Source organism: Podarcis muralis, chromosome 4 (genome assembly GCF_964188315.1).
Source record: "Podarcis muralis chromosome 4, rPodMur119.hap1.1, whole genome shotgun sequence".
NCBI lineage: Eukaryota > Metazoa > Chordata > Lepidosauria > Squamata > Lacertidae > Podarcis > Podarcis muralis.
In genome coordinates this window covers 6,596,988-6,617,873 of record NC_135658.1, presented here as the reverse complement: position 1 = coordinate 6,617,873, position 20,886 = coordinate 6,596,988, and the positions used below count along the sequence as shown (strand labels likewise).

Genomic DNA, 20,886 nt, shown 5'->3' with positions numbered 1-20,886 from the left:
GTATATTAGTATAAAAAGCATGTTTAAGAAAGTATTACTCATTTATGATGAGAATAGGATTTCTTTTGAACCTCACTTGGTTCCTCCTTGGCAGCCAGTGTGATTGTTTCAGCAGGGCTAGAACTCAGGACCCGCTGCCTTGAGGGACATCTAAGAGCAGTTGGGCAGGGAATGGTCTCCCTTGGGAGGTGGTGGACTCTCCTTCCTTGGAGGTTTCTAAGCAGAGATCGGACGGCCATCTGCCATGGATGCTTTAGCTGAGATTCCTGCATTGCTGGGGGTTGTAATAATAATAATAATAATAATAATAATAATAATAATAATAATAATAATAATAATAATTTATATCCCGCCCAGGTGGCTGGGTTTCCCCAGCCACTCTGGGCGGCTTCCAACAAAACACTAAAATACAATAACCTATTAAACGTTGAAAGCTTCCCTAAACAGGGCTGCCTGCTTAGGGAACTAGACCCGGCCCCCTCTTGCTTCGGGTTGGACTAGATGACCCTGGGATCCCCTCCTATCTCTCCACTCCTGAATTCTAGGAGGAGCTTCCTTGCCTCCTGCAAAGCCCTTTTCCCTGAAGGCTCTTCCTCTGGTTTCTGCCCAAGGGAGGGAGATGCTCACAGTCCAGCCAAGAGCCTCACCCCCAAAAGGATATCTGGGCATGGGCGTAGCCAGGGGGCAGCTGCCCCCTAAATCCGTAAAAAATAATAGAAATCTGAGGTTCTGCCAAGCGAGAGAGGGCTGAGCTGGAGGGACTCGGCTTGGCAAGGGTTAAAGGGAAGTGAGCTGCCTTCCTAGAGAGGCCAGGAAGCAAGGGGGGGCCAGGTCCTCCAGAGCCAAGGACCCTCCCTCCCCAGTCCTTTCCTTGCTTTGGGGTCTCTCCTGCCTCGCTGTCCCCTCCTGGGATCTGGTGAGTCTCCTCTCTCTCCCCCCAGAGGGTGCAGGGGAGGATGCCTGGGGGGGAGGCCTGATCCGGGAGGGGCCAGGTCTGCCACGCTCTCCTTCCTGGAGATCAGAGGATCCCAAACTCGTCTGGCCCTCCGCCCCCCCCCCCCTACAGAAAAGATCTCCCTTCTTTAAACAAAGGAGTCCCTGGGACTTTAACTCTGTGTGACATCGCTCAGCCTCATTGCACAGCAGAGGAAACATGTGCAAATGGTTTTCCAAAGCTGGAGGAGGAGGTGCACTAGCCCCCCCCCCCCAAGAAAACCCCACGTGGTGGAAGGAAGGTGTAGCGGGAACCCCCCCACCCCAATCATTCTGCTTGTACAAACTTCACACACACACACACTCACACACTACATACGCCACATTTCTGTTATAAATTCATAGAAAATCAACCTTACATCAGATTTGCACTGTTCCATTTTTATTTTACTCCATATGACAAGAACTAACAAAGGGGGGTGGCTTAGTCCTGGTCAGCCTTCACCATCTCAGCACATCTCAGCACATCTGCAGGAGCCCTGCCCAGATGATCCCAGACAGAAGGCAATCAAGATCACAAAGAACTTGCATATGGGAGTGGATTCAGCATGGACTGAAACAAAGGACAATGATCAGATCTTCCCTCAGGGGGCAGGAAACTGCAAACTCCCCTTTGTCTCCTGGAAGTGACTCATGGGGAGGGGGGAGAGGAGGAACCAGCCAGGTGACAAGATACTCAGGTTACCACCAACTCCTCCCTCAACCCCTCCTTTCTGTAATATATGCATGATGTTTCTGGGGGGGTGGGCTTGACCTAGAGGAGGGGAATTTCAAAAGTTTTTATAAGACCTGGCACACTTTTTTTCTGGGTCTTTCCTCTCTCCTGCAAGTGAGGGGAACACCCTGATGCATCAGTTCAATAAAGGCCAAGCCTACAGGCTGCTGTTTTGCTCCAAGTTATCCTGGTTGGTGTCTTTGTTTTGTCCAAGGGAGCCCTCGGATTTTTCCGGTAACAGTTTTGGCGACCATGCTCAGGGACACTTGGTTCTCCTGTGAAGGTGAGGGGGGAGATAGAGGGGATCGGGCACCACTGGGCAACCTTAGCCCAGGGATCCTTCTTCCTCTCCCTGCCTCCTCTTTGCGGGCGGTAATCAATCGTCACCAAAAGCTCAACCAGGGGAAGCAAAGGCAAGGTTAAGCCGGCTAAGGGGGAGGATCCCGGGATCCGCGAGGGACATCTACGAACGTGAGTATGGTTTGAAATAAATTACATTGGGAGGGGGGTGGAAAGTAACGTCCCCACAACAGCCAGACCTTTCTTCCTTTTATTTCCAACGTTATCCTTACGAATCTCCCTTTCTCTTTCTCTCCCCGTTTTCCCTTTCGGAGCGTGGCCGGGGAAAACGTGGTGCTTATTGTTTCTCTGACGTCCTTTTTCGGAGTCGGCCAGAGGCGTCCCCTACAAATCTCTCTCTCTCCTTTTCTCCCCCGTTTTTCCTCTCGGAGCGTGGCCGGGGAAAACGTGGTGCTTATTGTTTCTCTGACGTCCTTTTTCGGAGTCGTCTAGGGGCGTCCCTACAAACCTCTCTCTACTTTCCCTGTTTATGCAAATGAAGCCGCCCCTCCTGCCTGGCGACCTTTGTTAGGGATGACCCGGGTACGTGAGAACGCAAGGTCGTTTGCTTCCTTTCAAACTTTGGTTCTTCTCGGACCCCGATCTGGCATTGCACTACGCAAGCGTTCAGTAGGGAATTCCGAACTTAGTCTCAAAGGATAGGCAGGAGGCTGTCGTGGAGGGTAGAAGGGGTGGTTCACAAATTGGGGCCCCACTCTAGGGCTAGCTTTGTAAAACAGCGCTGAGGTAATGAAATATTGAAGTTTCTCGGGCAGGGAGACCCGTGGCAGAAGTTTCTCGGGCAGGGAGACCCGTGGCAGAAGTTTCTCAGGCAGGGAGACCCATGGCAGAAGTTTCTCGGGCAGGGAGACCCGTGGCAGAAGTTTCTCGGGCAGGGAGACCCGTGGCAGAAGTTTCTCGGGCAGGGAGACCCGTGGCAGAAGTTTCTCGGGCAGGGAGACCCGTGGCAGAAGTTTCTCGGGCAGGGAGACCCGTGGCAGAAGTTTCTTGGGCAGGGAGACCCGTGGCAGAAGTTTCTTGGGCAGGGAGACCCGTGATTAGCCTTGAGTTCATTTATAAGATTTTCTGGAAACGAAATTGTAGTCTAAAGATAGGTATATTCCAAATACTAAAAGGATATTTTTTCCCCCATTCCCCTTTCTTCCCATCACACCTCTTCCCCTCGCGTGTGTCTCTACCCCTCTATCTTTAACATATGAGAGAATGGGAGCTCACTAAACACCCTAGCTGGACTCCTCCTGGCAACAAAGCTTCCATGAAGCCTTTTTGCCCCAGAGAGGATTCTAATATGCCCCTCCAGCATCTCCAATTGGGAAAAAATAAAATAAAGGGGCAATATGGTCTTTCAAGTACAAAGTACGAGACCGTTGTAACTTTTAGTGGGTGGCTTAGGCCCACCACCTGGAATCCAGGGCACAGCAGCCACCTCAGGGATCCTTCAACAAAATCAGGGTGTGAACCCTTAGGGAGAGCTGAAAACATCAAATTTGTGTTGTTAAGCTATAACCTAAAGCTAGAACATAAAACCGTAAACTTAATGGTGCTCAGATGGCAGTAGATATAACAACAGCCCAGCCTGAGAGCCCACGCATTAGAGATCTTAGTTATTAAAATAATAATAATAATAATAATAATAATAATAATAATAATAATAAATGAATAAGAGATGTACTCAGATTTAGAAATATTTCAAGGGTTTGTATTTACATTGGCCTCGGCATCCACAGACTGTTCTTAAATGCACATAGTTTTAAATTGCAAGCTTGCTTCAAAAATTTTAAATCTAAGGAAGCCATGTTGGGCCTTATCAATCTTAAACAAGACAAAATGGACAATGAAGTGTGCAAATGTTTGTTATTTGAGAAAAGCTCTAAAAGAGAGTTTTCCTCCCAAGTGGTAAAATCCTGTATACATGCTACCTGTGTTCTGAAAGGAGGATTACCCCACCTCCTTCCTCTAGTTTAAGTGAGGAGGGTGATTTTAAGTCTAGTGGTAAATGATGTTTTGTTGTAACTTTTGAGTTTGTGAGTCTACATCCATGTTCCAGTCTTTTGTTCCAGTATTTTGAAATGTGCTGTGAAAAAAACCCCTAATGTTTCTGCTGCAAAAGCCTAGTTGAGCCAACTGCTCTCTCAAGCTAAAATGCAGTGTATGTATTTCATTAAGCACATGCCTATGAAAGTATGGTGTTCTTTCTAATAAAATTGTTATTAAATGTAGAGGCTTCCATGGCCAGCAAAATTCTATGAGTCCAGTCCAAATATCAGTCTATATAAGACTTCTTCGCCTCTTTTCTTAGAAAATGCCCCCCTTGTTTCATTCTGTCTCTTTCAGGTTTCCCCCCCTCTCTCTTTTCTTCCCCTTCTTACTTCTGTGCCAAGTACATTTACTCCCGAGTAAGCTTCCTTTAAAGGAAACTGCAGGGGGGGGCATAGATTAGGCTTACTATTCCTCTGCAAGTTCAGGAAAAATTGTTCACTTTTGTGCTCCCTTTAAATCAAATCTATGGCTGTTTTAACTATGCTTAATAAAAGATCCTCTCCCTATCTTAAAAACAACAACAACAACAAAAACTGCTCACTTCAATCTTCCTTTAAATATCATTTCACTAGGAACTTGCATTCTTTAGTCAAAGGAGGCAAACTCACTCAAACTATCTCAAGATCTGTTAAAAGGGTTCTGTGTAAGGTTGGGTACTTTTATTTTCCTCTTCCTTAGTACATGATAGGAGCATAGATGTTTCCTTTCCCAGTTGTAAATCTGTACTTAAATGTGTATGTCTCTTTGATAGTATCTTGCTGTGAAATCTTGCTGTGAACCCTATATTTTGGAGGGTTGGACTAGATGACCCCAGGGTCTCTTTCAACTCTCCCAATTTGTGGCTGTGTGGAAGGAACATGTGTCTGCAAGCATTGGAGGGTAATTCTTAAATTCTGGTGTGGTGATGGAGTTGAAATTCAGCCTAGCTTTGCTCTTTAGTTTTAAAAGGTGAGAGGTGAAGCTGTGATGTTTTGAAGCACAACTGGTAATATCAAGCATTTGAGTGATTACAGTGTTTATCATTAGAAGAAAAAAATCAGACTTCAAAATCAATTCAAAGTTTAAACACATACAAATACATATGGGGGCCTTGACCAATCCTGTAAATAAAGGGCAGGAAAAATTTTTTGTCTGCAAATGGTAAGGCTGAAATGACTGAGAATATTTAAAATATATATATATAAATCCTATGAATTCTGACTCTCTGGCCATTTTCCCCATATAGAAGGGCGTGGCATTGTTCCGCAAATGGCCAGAGGGATATTAGCCCTTTCCTGTACATAAAGGAAGCAGTCCTTTTTGCCTGGGTACAATTGCTAACTTGATTGAATACTTGAATTACTCAGTTTCTCTTTTTTTGTTTAAAAATAAAAATAAAAAAATCTAACCCTATTTTTAAAATCTACTCCATACCCTTACCTTCCCTTATTCAAATGGTAATTTAGCTAAAGGATGCAACATTTTCAATAGTATAAAAGGTTTGCTGAGACATGAACTCTGCACATACACAGAGGCTAGATCAGTCCAAAAAAAAAAAAGAGAGAGGGAAAGAGAGAGAGAGAGGAAGGAGGGGGAACTGTAGGGTGGAGAGAGGAGGTTTCCACAAGACCTATGTAAAAATTTAGAACCATTGAGGGAAATCACCCTTAATGTGTCTTTGCTCCAGGGGCTACGTAAGACAAAAGGGTTAAAAAACAAAAACAAAAACAAAAAACTAGCCCATCAAAAGTCAAGAGCTTTCCAGGTTCCAAATCTTAACATGCCAAGTTCTTTCCACAGGTAAATATCAAAGCATTCCCCCCTCAATGTGATTTAAATCACATACTTTGTTTGTGTGCATTTTAGGAACAGCATTTCCTGACAGGCTTCTCACATGAAATAATTTTCCCTTTTAACAGGATATGTGAACCCCAATAACAAAGTGTTTGTCCCTTTTTCCCCCCTCCCACAGCAACTTTCTTTCTGTTCTGTGAAACAAGTCTGAATCCCTGCCATAGTAGCAACTTTCTTTCTCTTCTGTGAAACAAGTCTGAATCCCTGCTATATTACTGACTTCCATCTCTTTGTGGCTTTGACACTTTTTAAGTTACAAATAATCTGTTTTCATTTATTTTATCTGTTTTTCCATGATGTCTATGAAGTTAATCGAAGCACAACCAAACATTGTTTGTGGAATGGTACTTGTTTACCTTTTGCCTGAGCATCTCTTATTACCGTAATTTTCGCTCCATAACACACACTTTTTTGCTCCTAGAAAGTAAGGGAAAATGCGTGTGTGTGTTACAGAGCGAATGCACTGGATTGGAGCCGTGGCTGCCGTCAGTCAAGCAAAGCGGGAGCCGCTTGCAGGGCTTTGCACGGCTCTAACTTTGCTTGCTTTACAGCCAGGAGGAGGGGCTCCTTTGCTTGCTTTAAAGCAACCTACGGAGGGGCCGGGGTGGAGGGAGGGAAGGAGAGCCATGGCAGCAAAGCGGGCAGCAGCCGCTTACACGGGAGGAGGGACAGACGGGAGCCATAGCGAGCCGGGAGAAGGCAGGCGCTTCAAAGCCAGCAGGCGCTTTTAAAGTAGCCAGCAACAGCTGCTGCAGCCTCAGCTCTAAACGGAGCAATGAGGCTGCAGAGGGACAGGAGGGCTTGGATCAGGAAGGATAAAATTTAAGCAACCAGCAGCAAACAAAAAACAAAAAACCAACCTGGAGCTCTGAGCCACGGAGAGCAGTGAAAACCAGGAAGTAAAAGAAAAGGCTATCCCCCGCTTCTCAGCTGTTTTCAGGCAGGATAGATTTGAGCATTGTCTGGGTCCTAGTGCCCCTACCGCTTTTTTGTGCTCCATTCTATTGCTGCTGGTGGCTGCTTATCATTCAGGCTGCAAGGAGGAGGGCTTTTACACAGCTAATGGCGAATCCCCTGCAATCCAAGTCCTCCTCACTTGCTCAAATCTATTCTGCCTCAAAACAAGGAGCAGAAGGAAAAGGCTGCAAACTGTTAAATGGAAAAAAACCCAGGCACAGGGCAAATACCTTAAGTATACCTTTATAGCAACAGTGCTCTTTCCCTCCCTCCTCCCCGCTCAGCTCCCCGAAAAGCTCCTTCTCCACACACACACACACCCCACGCGTGCTTCTTGTCCCTTGAGTTCTTTTCCTTCCCTCCCCACTTAAAACGTGGTTACAAAGCATGGATCCACATGGATCCTCAGGATTTTTGCACTGGGTCACCCCAAACTCACCATCAGATCACATATCTGTGGCCACAGCACGAACCACAAAAATCATACATCTACTGTTTCGTTTAGAATATTTTTTTCTTGTTTTCCTCCTCTAAAAACCACGTGCGTGTTATGGTCAGGTGCGTGTTATCGAGCGAAAAATATGGTAATTCTGTCATTTTGGCTAGTTCAAGGTACTTGCACAACTTTAAATTGCCATTCATTTTTTTCTTGGTATTAAGTCATTTCCCAGTATTTTGCTATTAACATTCTAGCCGATGTTGTCACATCAAGAAACACTCTTTTATTTTCATTGTTACTTCAGATTTCTTAAAAATTGTGTGTCTTAGCATTTATTTATTTTTGGTTCCTCATAGGTCATTGTGTGTGTGTGTGTTTTACTTTGGGGACATGTCCATCACATGTTGAAAGTCATTTTCATCAAGTTCTACTTATCAGATAGCACATGCTGAATTTGAAGCCTTTTCCCATTGTTTTCCCATTTTTTTAGTCCAGTAGTAATCTGTGGTTTTGATAATATCCTTGTATTATTTAATAATAATTCTTTTCTGAATCTGATGTCTTTGTGTCAAGTTCGTTTTCATCTGAATGGTAATATTTTTTTGCTTTCTTTTTATTTTCTAAACTTTCTTGTATTTTTTTATTGGTTTGAATACAGGTTTCTCCCCTGTATGAATTATTTGATGGGAAGTGAGAGAGGAGCTCCGACTGAAGCGCTTTCCACATTCCACACACTGATAGGGTTTCTCCCCTGTATGAATTCTTTGATGGGAAGTGAGATGGGAGCTCTGACTGAAGCTCTTTCCACATTCCATACACTGATAGGGTTTCTCCCCTGTATGAATCCTTTGATGGGAAGTGAGATGGGGACTATGACTGAAGCTCTTTCCACATTCCACACACTGATACGGTTTCTCCCCTGTATGAATTCTCTGATGCTGAGTGAGATTGGAGCTGTTCCTGAAGCTCTTTCCACATTCCACACACTGATAGGGTTTCTCCCCTGTATGAATCCTTTGATGGGAAGTGAGAGAGTAGCTATCAGTGAAGCTCTTTCCACATTCCACACACTGATAGGGTTTCTCTCCTGTATGAATTCTTCGATGGGAAGTGAGATGGGAGCTCTGACTGAAGCTTGTTCCACATTCCACACACTGATAGGGTTTCTCCCCTGTATGAATTCTTCGATGGGAAGTGAGAGAGGAGCTTTGAGTGAAGCTCTTACCACATCCCATGCACTGATAGAGTTTCTTTTCAATGAGATTTTGTTGATGGGAAGTGGAATTGGAGCTCTGACTGCAGCTTTCTCCATACTCCAATTTTTTGTGTGGCTTCTCCTCTCTGGGGATTTTTTCGTGGTCACCTTTGTTCTCGATTTCCAATTCATCACAATCTGCATTGGGGACAAAAAGGGATTTGAGCCTCAGGAACAAATGGAGAAGAACTGAAGGGAGTTGCGTGTGTGTTCATTACCTGTGTTGTTTGTTTAATATGAGATTCGGATGAGTTGTTGAATGTTGCTTTGTTTATATAAAGCAGTGGTCAAAATTGTGAAAGACTTTTGGAAAAAAGTGTATTTCAGAGTTTTTATGGCTTATAACACCACTTCATTTGGAATAATGTCATAAAATTATATATCAATGGAAAGATAATTCGATCAAGAATGCAATCAAGAATGCAATCCAAGAAAGTTTGTTCAATTACCCGTATTCTATCAAACGTTATAGCCAAATAACCAGAAAAAGGAAGCACAACTTGCTTTGGTTGACTTTTGTCAGTGTGTTATGTGATTGCTATCAAGTTGGTTGGTTTTTTGTGTTCTTTCATTTAGTGAGGGTGTAAGACATAATAAAATTATAGAAATGGCACAAGGAGTTGAGTGGTCCCCAGAAAGTGATGTAAGATTGTACTATTAAGTGAGCAAGGCTACAGTTAGGAAGAAATTAGAAGAGAGATTGGGGAAAACTTAACCAAAGTTGGCCTTTCTATATTTTTGAAGAGGTATAAGGAGACTCAGTCACTACAAAAGTGACGATGGACGAGTGGAGAGACTGTGCCTACATGACAGAAGAAAATCATCTGGGTGTATACAAGATGACATGGCGCAATGTAATGGGAAGTTGAGTGCAAGGACTGGTCTAAATTAGAATTCTAAGAAAAAGCCATTGTTATCTCTCAAGCAAAGGTTGAAAAGATGAAACCCATGTTAACTGGACAGTGGAACAATGGGGCGGTGTTATTTGGAGCGATGAGACCCAAATCTCCTTGCTTGGTAGTGAAGGCATGAAATACCCGAGGAGAAGAATCAGATAACATTTACATCCTATTTGCATTACACTGACCGTGAAACACCCAGACAGTGTGATGATCTGGGGTTGTATCGCAGCAAAAGGTGTGGGCAGAATTTGCGTCATTAATGGGAATATAAAAGCAGAAAAATGCATAAACGAAATATGTGAGCCCAGGTGATCATTTCCCAGATACCGAAGCATTTTTATATTTTCAACAGGATTCAGCTCCATGTCGTGTTGCTGCTGTGTGCAAAAGGAGCATTCAAGATAATGATATTTCACTGCTGGAATGGCCTGGGAATAGCCCACACTTTAACCCAATCAGAAATCTTTGGAGCCGACTAAAGAAACTTGTTAATAAGAGGCAACCCAGCAATAAAGCCCAATTAACAGAGACAATAATTCATTCTTGGTTTCACATTCTTACAGCTGCAGAACTAAAGACTTGGTTCACTTCATGGGAAGGCGTTGTAAGGCCATAATGAAAGCTAAAGGTTACCAATGGTTACCAAAGGTTTCACGTTTTTTCTTTATGACTGCTGTTCTAATAAATACTCCTTCATAAAATTCATCGCATTACATTCTTCATTAAATTATCTTTCCATTGCTATATAATTTTATGGTATTACTCCATACAAAAGTGGTGTTAGGAGCCATCAAACCTCAGAAATACACTTTTCACAGAAGGTTTCCACAATTTCGGCCACTAGGAGAAGTTGTTCATTTTAAAGTTAATGTTCTTTTATATGGAATCAGATTATTATTATTTATGTTTCATGTTTATATGTGTGTTGGAAGCTGCCCAGAGTGGCTGGGGCAACCCAGCCTGATGGGCAGGGTATAAATATAAATTATTATTATTACTACAGTGGTACCTTGATTTAAGAATAGTCCTGTTCCGGAAAGTTTGTAAACCGAGGTACCACTGTATCATCATCATCATCATCATCATCATCATCATCATCATCACCACTGCTACTTTTCCTGAGATTCAATAAGTCTAGCTCTTCTCTGGAATGAATTTTGTTTGGCCCAGTCATGGCATCCCCTCCATCTCCAATGTCAGTCGTCTCTTTGGTCAACCCAAGACTGACAGCAGCAAAAACAAAAGCAGAAAACCTGAAGCTACTTATCTTTCCTAACAATTCTGAAGCTGACATTTAAGATGGCCTGGGTAGTTGAGACCAGCCCAATTGTGGTAGAAAAAGCAATAATTTGAGGAAGATTGCTAAAAAAAGCACACTGTAAGTTACTCTTTATTGTGGGGGTGTTAGGTTCCCAGGTGTTATAGGGGTCATTATTGAGATCTGTGAAAATATATGAGGTTGGTCACATTGAGGTATTTTTTGAATTTCCAGGCAGATATGACGATGCATGTGGAGGAGCGGAGACGCGAACCCGGTTCCCCAGATTACGAGACTACCGCTCTTAACCACTACACCACACTGGCTCAGAAGTTCAGACCAGCCCAATCCTGGTAGAAAAAGGAATAATTTGAGGAAGATTGTTCAAAGAAAAAACTGTAATTTACTCTTTATTGTGGGGGTGTTCGGTTCCCAGGTGTTATAGGGGGCACTGCTGAGCTCTGTGAAAATAGATGAGGTTGGTCACATTGAGGTATTTTTTGAATTTCCAGGCAGATATGACGATCCCACAGGGAGCCTTACCAAGAGAGGCCACGATCCCACGATTCTCCTCCATGACGTCCTTATGCAGAGCTCTCCGGTCAGGATCCAGCAACGCCCACTCCTCGTCCGTGAAACGAACAGTGACATCTTCAAAGCACACTGGACCCTAAGAGAAAAAGGGAAATGTCCTCCTCTGAGACAGAAATATGATCTGCTACACAATGCTCTGTTGTTTCCTTCCTGTAAATTGTGGTGTTGTTTCAATAGGATTGCTTTGCTGCACATTTTATTTATGGATGCTTATTTTATTCTGCATTTTAATTATGGGTATTCGTCTTTGTTCAAATAGGTGGTACTCCACCTTGTGTTTTTCAAGTCATTCTGCCTAGGCAAGCATTCCCGTTTCCCCAATGGAAGGATCCACATTCTCTTCTCCTCGTGAGCTCTTCTGGGGAGTTCCCTCCCAATGCCCTAGAGCCAAATTCAAGGGATTCATGGAGGAATGGGGAGGGGGAGGAATGGGAGGCAGGCCCCATTTTGCAGCCGATGGGGCTGGTTAGGTGAATCCAGGCCACTATTTGTTCTCATTTGTCCACTGCTTAGAAAACTATTTTAGCATTCAGTGATCAATCTAGAAATAAAATAAGCCTATTTTGAATGGCCATCTGTCTTGAGTGATCTAGCAGAGATTCCTCCATTGCAGGGGGTCTCCTGGCTCTGAGAGACAAGCAGGGAGGGTGGCTTCTGGCAAAAGGAGAGGGAGCCACCGGTGGCTCTTCCTTATCCTGACTCACCTCTGCCTCTCCATCTTCCTCTCCCACTTGCCTCCTTCCTCTTCTGCCTCTGATTCTGCACTGCATTCTGCCACAGAGTCTCCCAGCTCACTAAGCCCTGTTACCCCTTTAGCTTCTGACACCTCCTCTTCCCAGCCTTTTCCCTCTTGCCCCTCTGACCGCTCATCCTTCCTCCACCTCCACTCCTTAGGCTCTGAGCCATCTTCCCTTCCTGGTTCCCCGGCTGCATCCTCCCACCATTCCTCTGTCCCCAACCAGTCCATGACATTGCTCTATCCCTCAGCCTCTGTCCCCACAAGGCAGCTTCCCCTGACCTGATCTGGTTCCACAGCTGCTGCTTCCCTTCTGCCCCCATGAAAAGACGGATCAGGAAGTCTTGCTGGCATCCTTCTGCCACCTGCAAGAGAAAAAAGGTAAGCAGGACGCCAGGAGTGCCTGCTTCTCTCACAGGTGAAACAGGGCATCTCTTACTACAGATGGGCTTTGGAGAAATCCTTACCTACTGAGAGTATTTGGACGTTTGTGCCCATTTCATATGTTAGTTGTGCAGAAATACATCTCCCCTCCTCTGGACCCTTCTTCCCAACTATCTCCCCCCAAAACAAGATGAAAACAACTCACAGATGAGTTGGAAAACCAACAGAATGAGACCAAACGGAGAAAAACCACCTTCCTCCTTACCCAGTGGCCTCTCTCTGATGTCCAACGGAGGCCTCTCTGCCTCACAGGAATCCAGGTCCATTTCTGCAAAGAGATCCTTTCCCTGAGAAAGAAACAAGGATTCAAAACAGAGAATGGGGAGAAATACTAGAAAGAGAATGACAAAGACTTGAAGGGTGAAAAATCTCATTCCATGGATGCCTTCCCAGAAAATAGATGGGCCATCAGCAGACCATTATGGGATGTTCTCTGTCCTGTTGGGAGCCCCTTGGGAGTATCCAGAGGAAAGTCTCTCTCACCTGCTTTCTCTCCTCTGCCAGACTCAGGAGGAAACCTTCGGCCAGGGCCACCGCCTGGGAACTGGTCTCCGCTCCGCAGTCCCTCACCCAGCTCTCCATCTCCGGGGGAAGGACAGCCAGGAACTGCTCCAAGATCACTAGGTCCAGCATCTCAGCTTTCGTGTGCCTTTCCGGCTTCAGCCACTGATGGTAAAGGTGGTAGAGTCGGCTGCAAACCTCTCGCGGTCCTTTGGCGTCCTGGCAGCAGAACTGCCTCAACTGCCAGGTCCGCCCCTCTGAGCGGAGGGTGTCCTCCTCACCCAGAATCTTATGCACTGGGTTTTCCCAGAATTCTCCACTTCTCCCAGTTTGGCTGGCATGGCCTCTTCCTGCTTCAGGGCCAGCCGAGTCTTGCTCATCCATCTGTGCTCTCAGGAAGCCTCTGAGAGATCGGAAGGAACCCTTTGGTCTTCTGTCAAGTTCTGCCTGTTTAAATGAGAAGCTCTAGCAAATCCTACAAAGCAAATACATTGTTCTGTTACAGAATTTGTAGGACAGGGGGGGAAATGGTTCCCTGAGCAAGCATGACTGCACCACATCCCAGACCATGAGCTAGCTTTTTGAAAGAGAAGAAACAAGTCTCTAGCCTTCTAGCAATGCAAAATGTGGAGGCAACTGAAGGGATTTCTGAGAGATTAATCAACCTGGTTTCTCCATCATTCCAGTCAATTGATGACGTCGGAACCTACTGACAAACTAGTCGTTTCTATCTTGTGAAAAATGGATGCTTGGTTCTAGTGGGGGTCCTCAGGAGTTGCCCCCCACACCTACACCCACTCCGCTGCTTCTGTCTCCTTTTCTTGCACTTGGACTCTCTGCCACTCTCAGAATAGACTTCTGGGGCAGGGTCCCTTTTTCTTTGCTCTGAGGGCCAGGTATGTATCTGGCCAACCCCCTGAGGGCCAAGTGAGCAGGGCCAAAGACATCTCCCTTGAAATTTAGGCGGGTAATTAATTATTATTGTTACTTTTATTATTATTATTATTATTATTATTATTATTATTATTATTATGTTAGATAGCTTAACACACACACAGCCATTGATGCCAATGTCCCTGCAGGTTCGGTGAGTAGCAGCGCCCATTTCCGGCTGCCTTGCCAGCAACAATCCCTTTGGGACAGAGAGGATGTGGTCCTGGGATGCCCTGCTCTGGGTGCGAGGGGATTGCTGCAGTGGCCTCCGTGGGGAGCTGCCCTGGGAGACGACTGGGAAACTGGTCCCCAATACAGCAGCCAGACTATGGGATTGGATCCCTCTCTTTATTCCTGGCCTTTCTCTCCCACCTTTCCTTCCTTCCTTCCTCCACGTGGGGTTTTCTGGGGGGGGGGGGCTAGTCCACCTCCTCGTCCAGCTTTGGAAAACCATTTGCACATGTTTCCTCTGTTGTGCATTGAGGCTGAGCGATGTCACACAGAGTTAAAGTCCCAGGGACTCCTTTGTTTAAAGAAGGGACATCTTTTCTGGGGGGGGGGGGGGGGGCGGAGGGCCAGATGAGTTTGGGATCCTCTGATCTCCAGGAAGGAGAGCGTGGCAGACCTGGCCCCTCCCTGGCAGGACCCTCTCCTACCTGACTTGGGGTCCCCCCCCACATGAGCAGATCCGGCCCCCCAGGCATCCTCCCCTGCTGCAGCCCTGGGACCCCCCCCCCCCGTCTCCCCCCTGCACCCTCTGGGGGGAGAGAGAGGAGACTCACCAGATCCCAGGAGGGGAGAGCGAGGCAGCCCTTGCAGCAGAGACCCCAAAGCAAGGAATGGACTGGGGAGGGAGGGGCCTTGGCTCTGGAGGACCTGCCCCCCCCTTGCTTCCTGGCCTCTCTAGGAAGGCAGCTCACTTCCCTTTAACCCTTGCCAAGCCGAGTCCCTCCAGCTCAGCCCTCTCTCGCTTGGCAGAACCTCAGATTTCTATTATTTTTATGGATTAAGGGGGCAGCTGCCCCCCTGGCTACGCCCATGCCCAGATATCCTTTTGGGGGTGAGGCTCTTGGCTGGACTCTGAGCATCTCCCTCCCTTGGCCAGAAACCAGAGGAAGAGCTTGCAGGGAAACGGGCTTTGCAGGAGGCAAGGAAGCTCCTCCTGGAATTCAGGAGTGGAGAGATAGGAGGGGATCCCAGGGTCATCTAGTCCAACCCCCAGCAAGGCAGGAATCTCCGCTAAAGCATCCATGGCAGATGGCCGTCCGATCTCTGCCTAGAAACCTCCAAGGAAGGAGAGTCCACCACCTCCCAAGGGAGACCTTTCCCTGCCCAACTGCTCTTAGGTGTCCCTCAAGGCAGCGGGTCCTGAGTTCTAGCCCTGCTGAAACAATCGCACTGGCTGCCAAGGAGGAACCCAGCAAATTTCAAAATAAATTAATCCTATTCTCATCATAAATGAGTAATACTTTCTTATGCATGCTTTTTATGCTAATATACAAAAGTATGCCATTTCCCTTTCCAGAAATGCTTAATTGCCAATTCAATGAACTGAAAATGGATGGTTGCTGTTATTATGTTTAGGGAAGCTTTTAATATTTGATGGACTATTGTATTTTAATATTTTGTTGGAAGCCGCCCAGAGTGCCTTGGGAACCCAGCCAGGTGGGCAGGGAATAAATATTGTTGTTGTTGTTGTTGTTGAAATTGATCAGTTGAGTGTTCTCCTTTTGAAAGAGGCAGGTGGAATCTCCATGGTTGCTAATAGCATAACATTGAAAGGCTAGTGAAATATGGGGAGCCCTAGAGCATCTGCTTGGCATGCAGAATGTCCCAGAGTCAACCCCTGACATCTCCTACAAGGGCTGGACGAAATCCCTGCCTGAAACTCTGGGGAGAAGCTGCCAGTCAATGTAGACCAGGGATCCTCAAACTATGTCCCGTGGGCCGAATCCAGCCTGTCAGGGTCATGAATCTGGCCTGCACAGCCATTTCAGAACCCGCCAAGTGTCCGAGGCTGAAAGCATCTTGCCACCCGCTCAGTCATTCCCCGCGCCTCGCTGAGGTAAATGCCACAAGTGTGGTGGCGGCTCTACCAATGAAAGGCCAGGGGTTTTTGCCTGGGGACGCGGAAGTGTTGTCTTTTGGCTTGAAGAGCGAAGTTGAGGTTCCTTACGTATACTTTAAAGGTGGGAGAAGGAAGTGTAGTCCTATTTCTGTGAGTGGCGCAGCAGTCTTTCCACTCTTGTGATTTACATGCTCTGAAAGTTGGGATCTGTTTTGATATTTAAATTTTAAAAGGGTGGAGAGGAACTGGAGATTGACCATCTCCTTAGCCTGGGGAGCCACATTCTGGTTGAAGGAGGCCAGGATTAGCCCCCAAGGCCTGGGGTGTCCCTCCCCTGTAGTAGGACTTGGAATCCAGGAGGAAACTCTTGGAATAGCCTTGCCAGGTGCTCAGGGACGGACTCACCTGTCCCCATGTCCCTCTCTTTGCAGATGTGCTGCAAACTGTGTTAAAATGTGACATCAAGCCATAGCTGTCAACTTACAGATTTGAAAATAAGGGACCAGCAGCCTTGAAAATAAGGGACCAGCAGCCAGAATAAGGAATTTTAGTCAACCAGCTGAAATATGAAGTTAAAAGGGACCAGATAATTTTGGAGAGCAGCGCCAGTTTTTAGCCCTTCGTTTCCAGAGGTTGCTGCTCAAGACACCAGCTGATGAAACACTGCAATTGAATAACTACAAGCAGCAACCACCTTTCGCGCAAATCAAAGTCCAAACTACTCATCCTCTGCAGTTGAGAACAGACCTAACTGAAAAGAACGGCTTTCTCTTCTGGCGACACCAGAGAATTCTAGAAGACATTCCCCCTTTCCATAGTATTATGGATGCAGATTCCCACAGACAAGTTTCTTGGCAAGACAAGGGCCTTTCCTGGCCATAGAGTGTCCTCCTCAGCATCCCCAACGAAGGAGCTGGGTTGCAAGAGCTGCAGCTAATGGGGGAGGCCTGTCCTCCCCCCTCCCATCTACCTGGCTGCTAGGTAGGAAAGCAAGACCCAGAGAGAGTTGTGGGAAACCCCAAAACCAGCTTGCTCTGTGCCGGAGCCAAAGCTGCGACTAATAGAGAAGCAAGATCTGTTTGGGTGTTGATGCTGTGAGCCCCTCCGTCCTACACTCCGGTTGTGTATGTGAGTAAATAAAACTAGATATCATAAAGACGCCATAGTCTCCGCTGACTTTCGTTCCAAGGAAACCGAAGATGGGGAAGCGCCTGGGACCCCTGGAATCTCACCCCTCAGAGACTGGGGTAGTTTGCAAATACAAACACAATAATTTGTGCCTGTGTTCCTAATAGATAACTAAGTGTGAAGAGCATGTCATGTGCTTTAGCAACAGCCCTCCTGGAAATAAGGAAATGCAACCCCCATTGCTGGTCGACTCAAAAAGGCAACAACGGAATCTGCTCTGGTGTCCCATGAGGTCTGTGGGGCCATTAAGTAAGAGGAGCCACTTTTCATAACTGAATTAAAGAAATTTTAACATAATCAAACATTCAAATTACATTTTACAATTTGGATTAACACCCCGCCACCACACAACTTCCCCCAACTTCCCTTCCTGGTTTATAACACCTCTGTTTCTTTTGCTTATAATTTTGTATTCCTTATATATTAAAACGAAGGTTATAACATTTGTCTCCTCTTCTCATTTTTACCTCATAATTGTATTTTCTGTTTGTATTTTTCCATTACTCAAATCCTGCCAGTGAGTTCATTTCTATGCATTGTTTCTGTATATACATCTTAAAAGGTTCCCAATCTTTTAAAAAGTCATTATTGTCCTTATTTTTAAGTCTCTGAGTTAGCTTCGCCATTTCAGCCTATTCCATCAACATTTCTTGCCAGTGTCAGAGTGTTCAGGAGGGGTTAGTTACGCTGAAGTACTGTCCCTCAGCTAGGAACCTCGCCGATGGTTTTACGAAACCACTAACCTTCCAGAGGCATGGAGAGTTCTGCGAAGGTCTGGGTTTGGGATAACAGTGGGTATGTGTTTCCCCTCAGACGCGAAGCAAGAGGGGGTGTAGAGTGTGGTGGTGAAAGAGTTAACCTCCTTGTGCTTCGTGCCTGAGGGAGGGACTCCTATGGGAAGTCAGTCAGGATGCCACAGTCCTTTGTTCTGTGAGTCCGCTTTCACAACTTTTGGTTGCTAAGTGATGAGAAGGGAGTGCAAGGAGACGCTGTGCCAGCTGGATCTCCTGCCAGGACTACAGAGGACTACTCACTCTCCTGCCAAACTGGGCTCCGAAGACATCAGGAGATCCAGCTGGCCCAGCGTCTCCTTGCACTCCCTTCTCACCACTTAGCAACCAAAACGTTGGCTCCCATAACCTCTTGAACTTCTGCCTGTCCAGTGCGTTTCCCCTGCGTACAAAACACTGCTTTGCTCTCAGTGCAATCTTCTGGGAAAACCTCACCTAAGGAAGGGACAGCAGAGATTTGCTGTCGTGAAGTAGAATAGGGAGTGAAAAATAGTCCAGGCACGGCTTCTTCAAATCTAATAGCTTCATTTACAAGCAGTAAATTACACCATCAGAAGATTCAGACATCTTTTCCGTCTCAAAGCATAACTCTGACACACTCCAACTGAAATCGAAAGCAGACTCACAGAACAAAGGACTGTGACGTGACATCCTGACTGACTTCCCTTAGGAGTCCCTCCCTCAGGCACGAAGCACAAGGAGGTTTCCTCTTTAACCACCACACTCTACAGCGTATTCCATCAACTTTTCTTGCCAGGGTTCTTTCGCTGGTATTTCATCGCTTTTCCATCTTTGAACTAGTAAAATTCTGGCTGCTGTTGTCACATACAGGAATAGATTTTCCTTATCTTTTGGTAAATCCTGCCCTAAAATACCTAATAAAAATGCTTCTGATCTTTTAACAAAGGTTTTTTTTTTCCATTTCATTATAGATCATCTCCCAATAGGTGGAGCCAGGTGGGCCCAGGTCCAGGTGAGGGGGGTTGCCATGGTGACAAGGACCACAGACTTGCAGGCGGCCATTTTGGGTTAGCAGTGAGGCGAGTGGAGGAGAGAGCAGTTGGTGGCAGTTGACGGAGGACAAGGCGAGGCAATCAGTGGATTCTTATTTTATCAGTTTCTTATTTCATTTATTACATGTTTTTCTCTTCTTGAAGATGTGCCACCGGCTTTCTTCATCCAGCAATGGTGAGTATTGGAGGAAACGAGTAGGGAGAGCATAGCTGTCAACGTTTCCCTTTTTTGAAGGGAAATTCCCTTATTCTGAATAGGATTCCTCGCAAGAAAAGGGAAAAGTTGACAGGTATGAGGGAGAGGATCCCTGACCTGGTCCCCCCTGCCAGGACTCTCAGTTGAGAGGATCTGACAGCCTGACTTTTGCTGGAGCCAGAACAAGATCTCTTGCTCTAGGTGATGCAGAGCTGCCAGGCAGCTGCCCTAAGAAGACTCCACGCCCTTCAGGTGTCCAAACATCGGACAGCAGAGGCCGTTCTGGGGCCGCCGGAGAGGAGGACCCTGCTGGCTTATGTTCAGGTATCCTGTTTGAAAGGGGAATCATCTTAGGGACTTCCTGTGAAATTCTGCGTCAGGGATGCTGTTCCTAGAATGGAGGTACGTGCAACAGGTCAGTCGCGATCTACTGGTGGATCCACAACTCTGGTCACTGCTCCCTGAGAAAAGCTCAACAACTCTGGGCAAAGACAATGGGTAGATGACTGGCAGGTTTTTTATTACTGGGAGTTAGTAACGTCTCTTGGAAGTTGGACGTCCCTGCTATAATGCATAGGTATATACACACAAAACAAAACCTGATAAAATTCATAAAAATCCATTAAATAAAACAACTACTCAGAGACAATTCAGAGTGGGAGAACTCTGAAATTTACCTGTGGAAAGAATCTTGCATGTTAGATTTGGACCTTGGCAACCTTTCTTCCATTGTTGATGGTTCAGTACTTCACCATTATTTCCCCTTTGGGACCCCCTGGGGCAAAGGGCAAAGATTTGGGGCAACCAACCATTTTACACAAACACACAAAAGGGGTACTTCTTACTGCAGTTCCCTTAATGGCTACCAATTTTACAAAAAGAAATTTGAATCAAGTTTCATGTGCAGAGCATAGCTTTGTCACCTCTTGGTTTAAACCTACTTTTTCTTTTCTTCTTTTTTAAAACTAACGTAGCCACTGTACATGTACAGGGTTCATGATTCAGCAATCTATTATACCATTTGAAGTGTTGCATCACCTGACTAAATTACCATTTTAATAAAGCCATGATTGGCTTGTCTTACCAGGGACTCAAGGATGGTAATTTAACTCCATCCAAAAAAAAAAAAAAAAAAGAGAGAGAGAGGTTTCTCTGGCTTCACTTGTTTTTGAGAAAGCTATGCTTTCATCCTGTATATTTATATTGTAAAATCTTAAGATGAACGCAAATAATTTTTAAAAAGAATAAATGAGGATATTGACAAGCTGAAACATGTGCAAAGGAAGGAGATTCATGTCTTTATCTAATTTGGAAACCACACGACCCAGTGCTGCCGACTTGAATAAAATATTGATGGGGGGCCTTGCACAATCAATCACATGATGCATGCACACCATTTGAATGGCAATGCCTATAAAGGCGGCAACTTTTTAAAAAAGTAATACTTTGAGCCCGTACTTCAATTTCCCAGCAGCTCCCCTTGCCCCGGAGACACTTCTAGCATTCCATCTCCTCTACCTGTGGCATTGTTCAGCAGCGGGGAAAAGTGACCTCTTCACACCGGAGGTCCATTTGGTATGGCCCTTTCCAGGTTTTTTCCTGCCCCTTGTGTTTGTCTTTCATTTGTTCTCCTCTGTGTGTTTCCAGTAGAAGCCACAATTCTGTGGGTA

General features: G+C 45.7%; 1 protein-coding gene across 2 annotated transcripts in view; it reads right to left on the bottom strand.

Moving 5' to 3' along the window:
• Positions 1–3,745: 3,745 nt before the first annotated feature.
• The window catches only part of LOC114595272 (uncharacterized), a 34,649-nt gene continuing 17,508 nt past the window's right edge, over positions 3,746–20,886 (bottom strand). Inside the window, exons 1-6 of one of the 2 annotated variants that reach the window (XM_077928070.1) lie at positions 14,743–14,819; positions 13,010–13,502; positions 12,732–12,813; positions 12,365–12,447; positions 11,296–11,422; positions 3,746–8,730 (exon numbers count right to left, since the gene is read on the bottom strand). In XM_077928070.1, coding sequence (XP_077784196.1) covers positions 7,958–8,730; positions 11,296–11,422; positions 12,365–12,447; positions 12,732–12,813; positions 13,010–13,411 — 1,467 coding nt within the window. In that variant the 5' untranslated portion in view covers positions 13,412–13,502; positions 14,743–14,819 and the 3' untranslated portion in view covers positions 3,746–7,957. Of the gene's footprint in view, positions 8,731–11,295; positions 11,423–12,364; positions 12,448–12,731; positions 12,814–13,009; positions 13,503–14,742; positions 14,820–20,886 lie in introns of those variants that run through there. The other variant, XM_077928071.1, reaches the window with a different exon arrangement.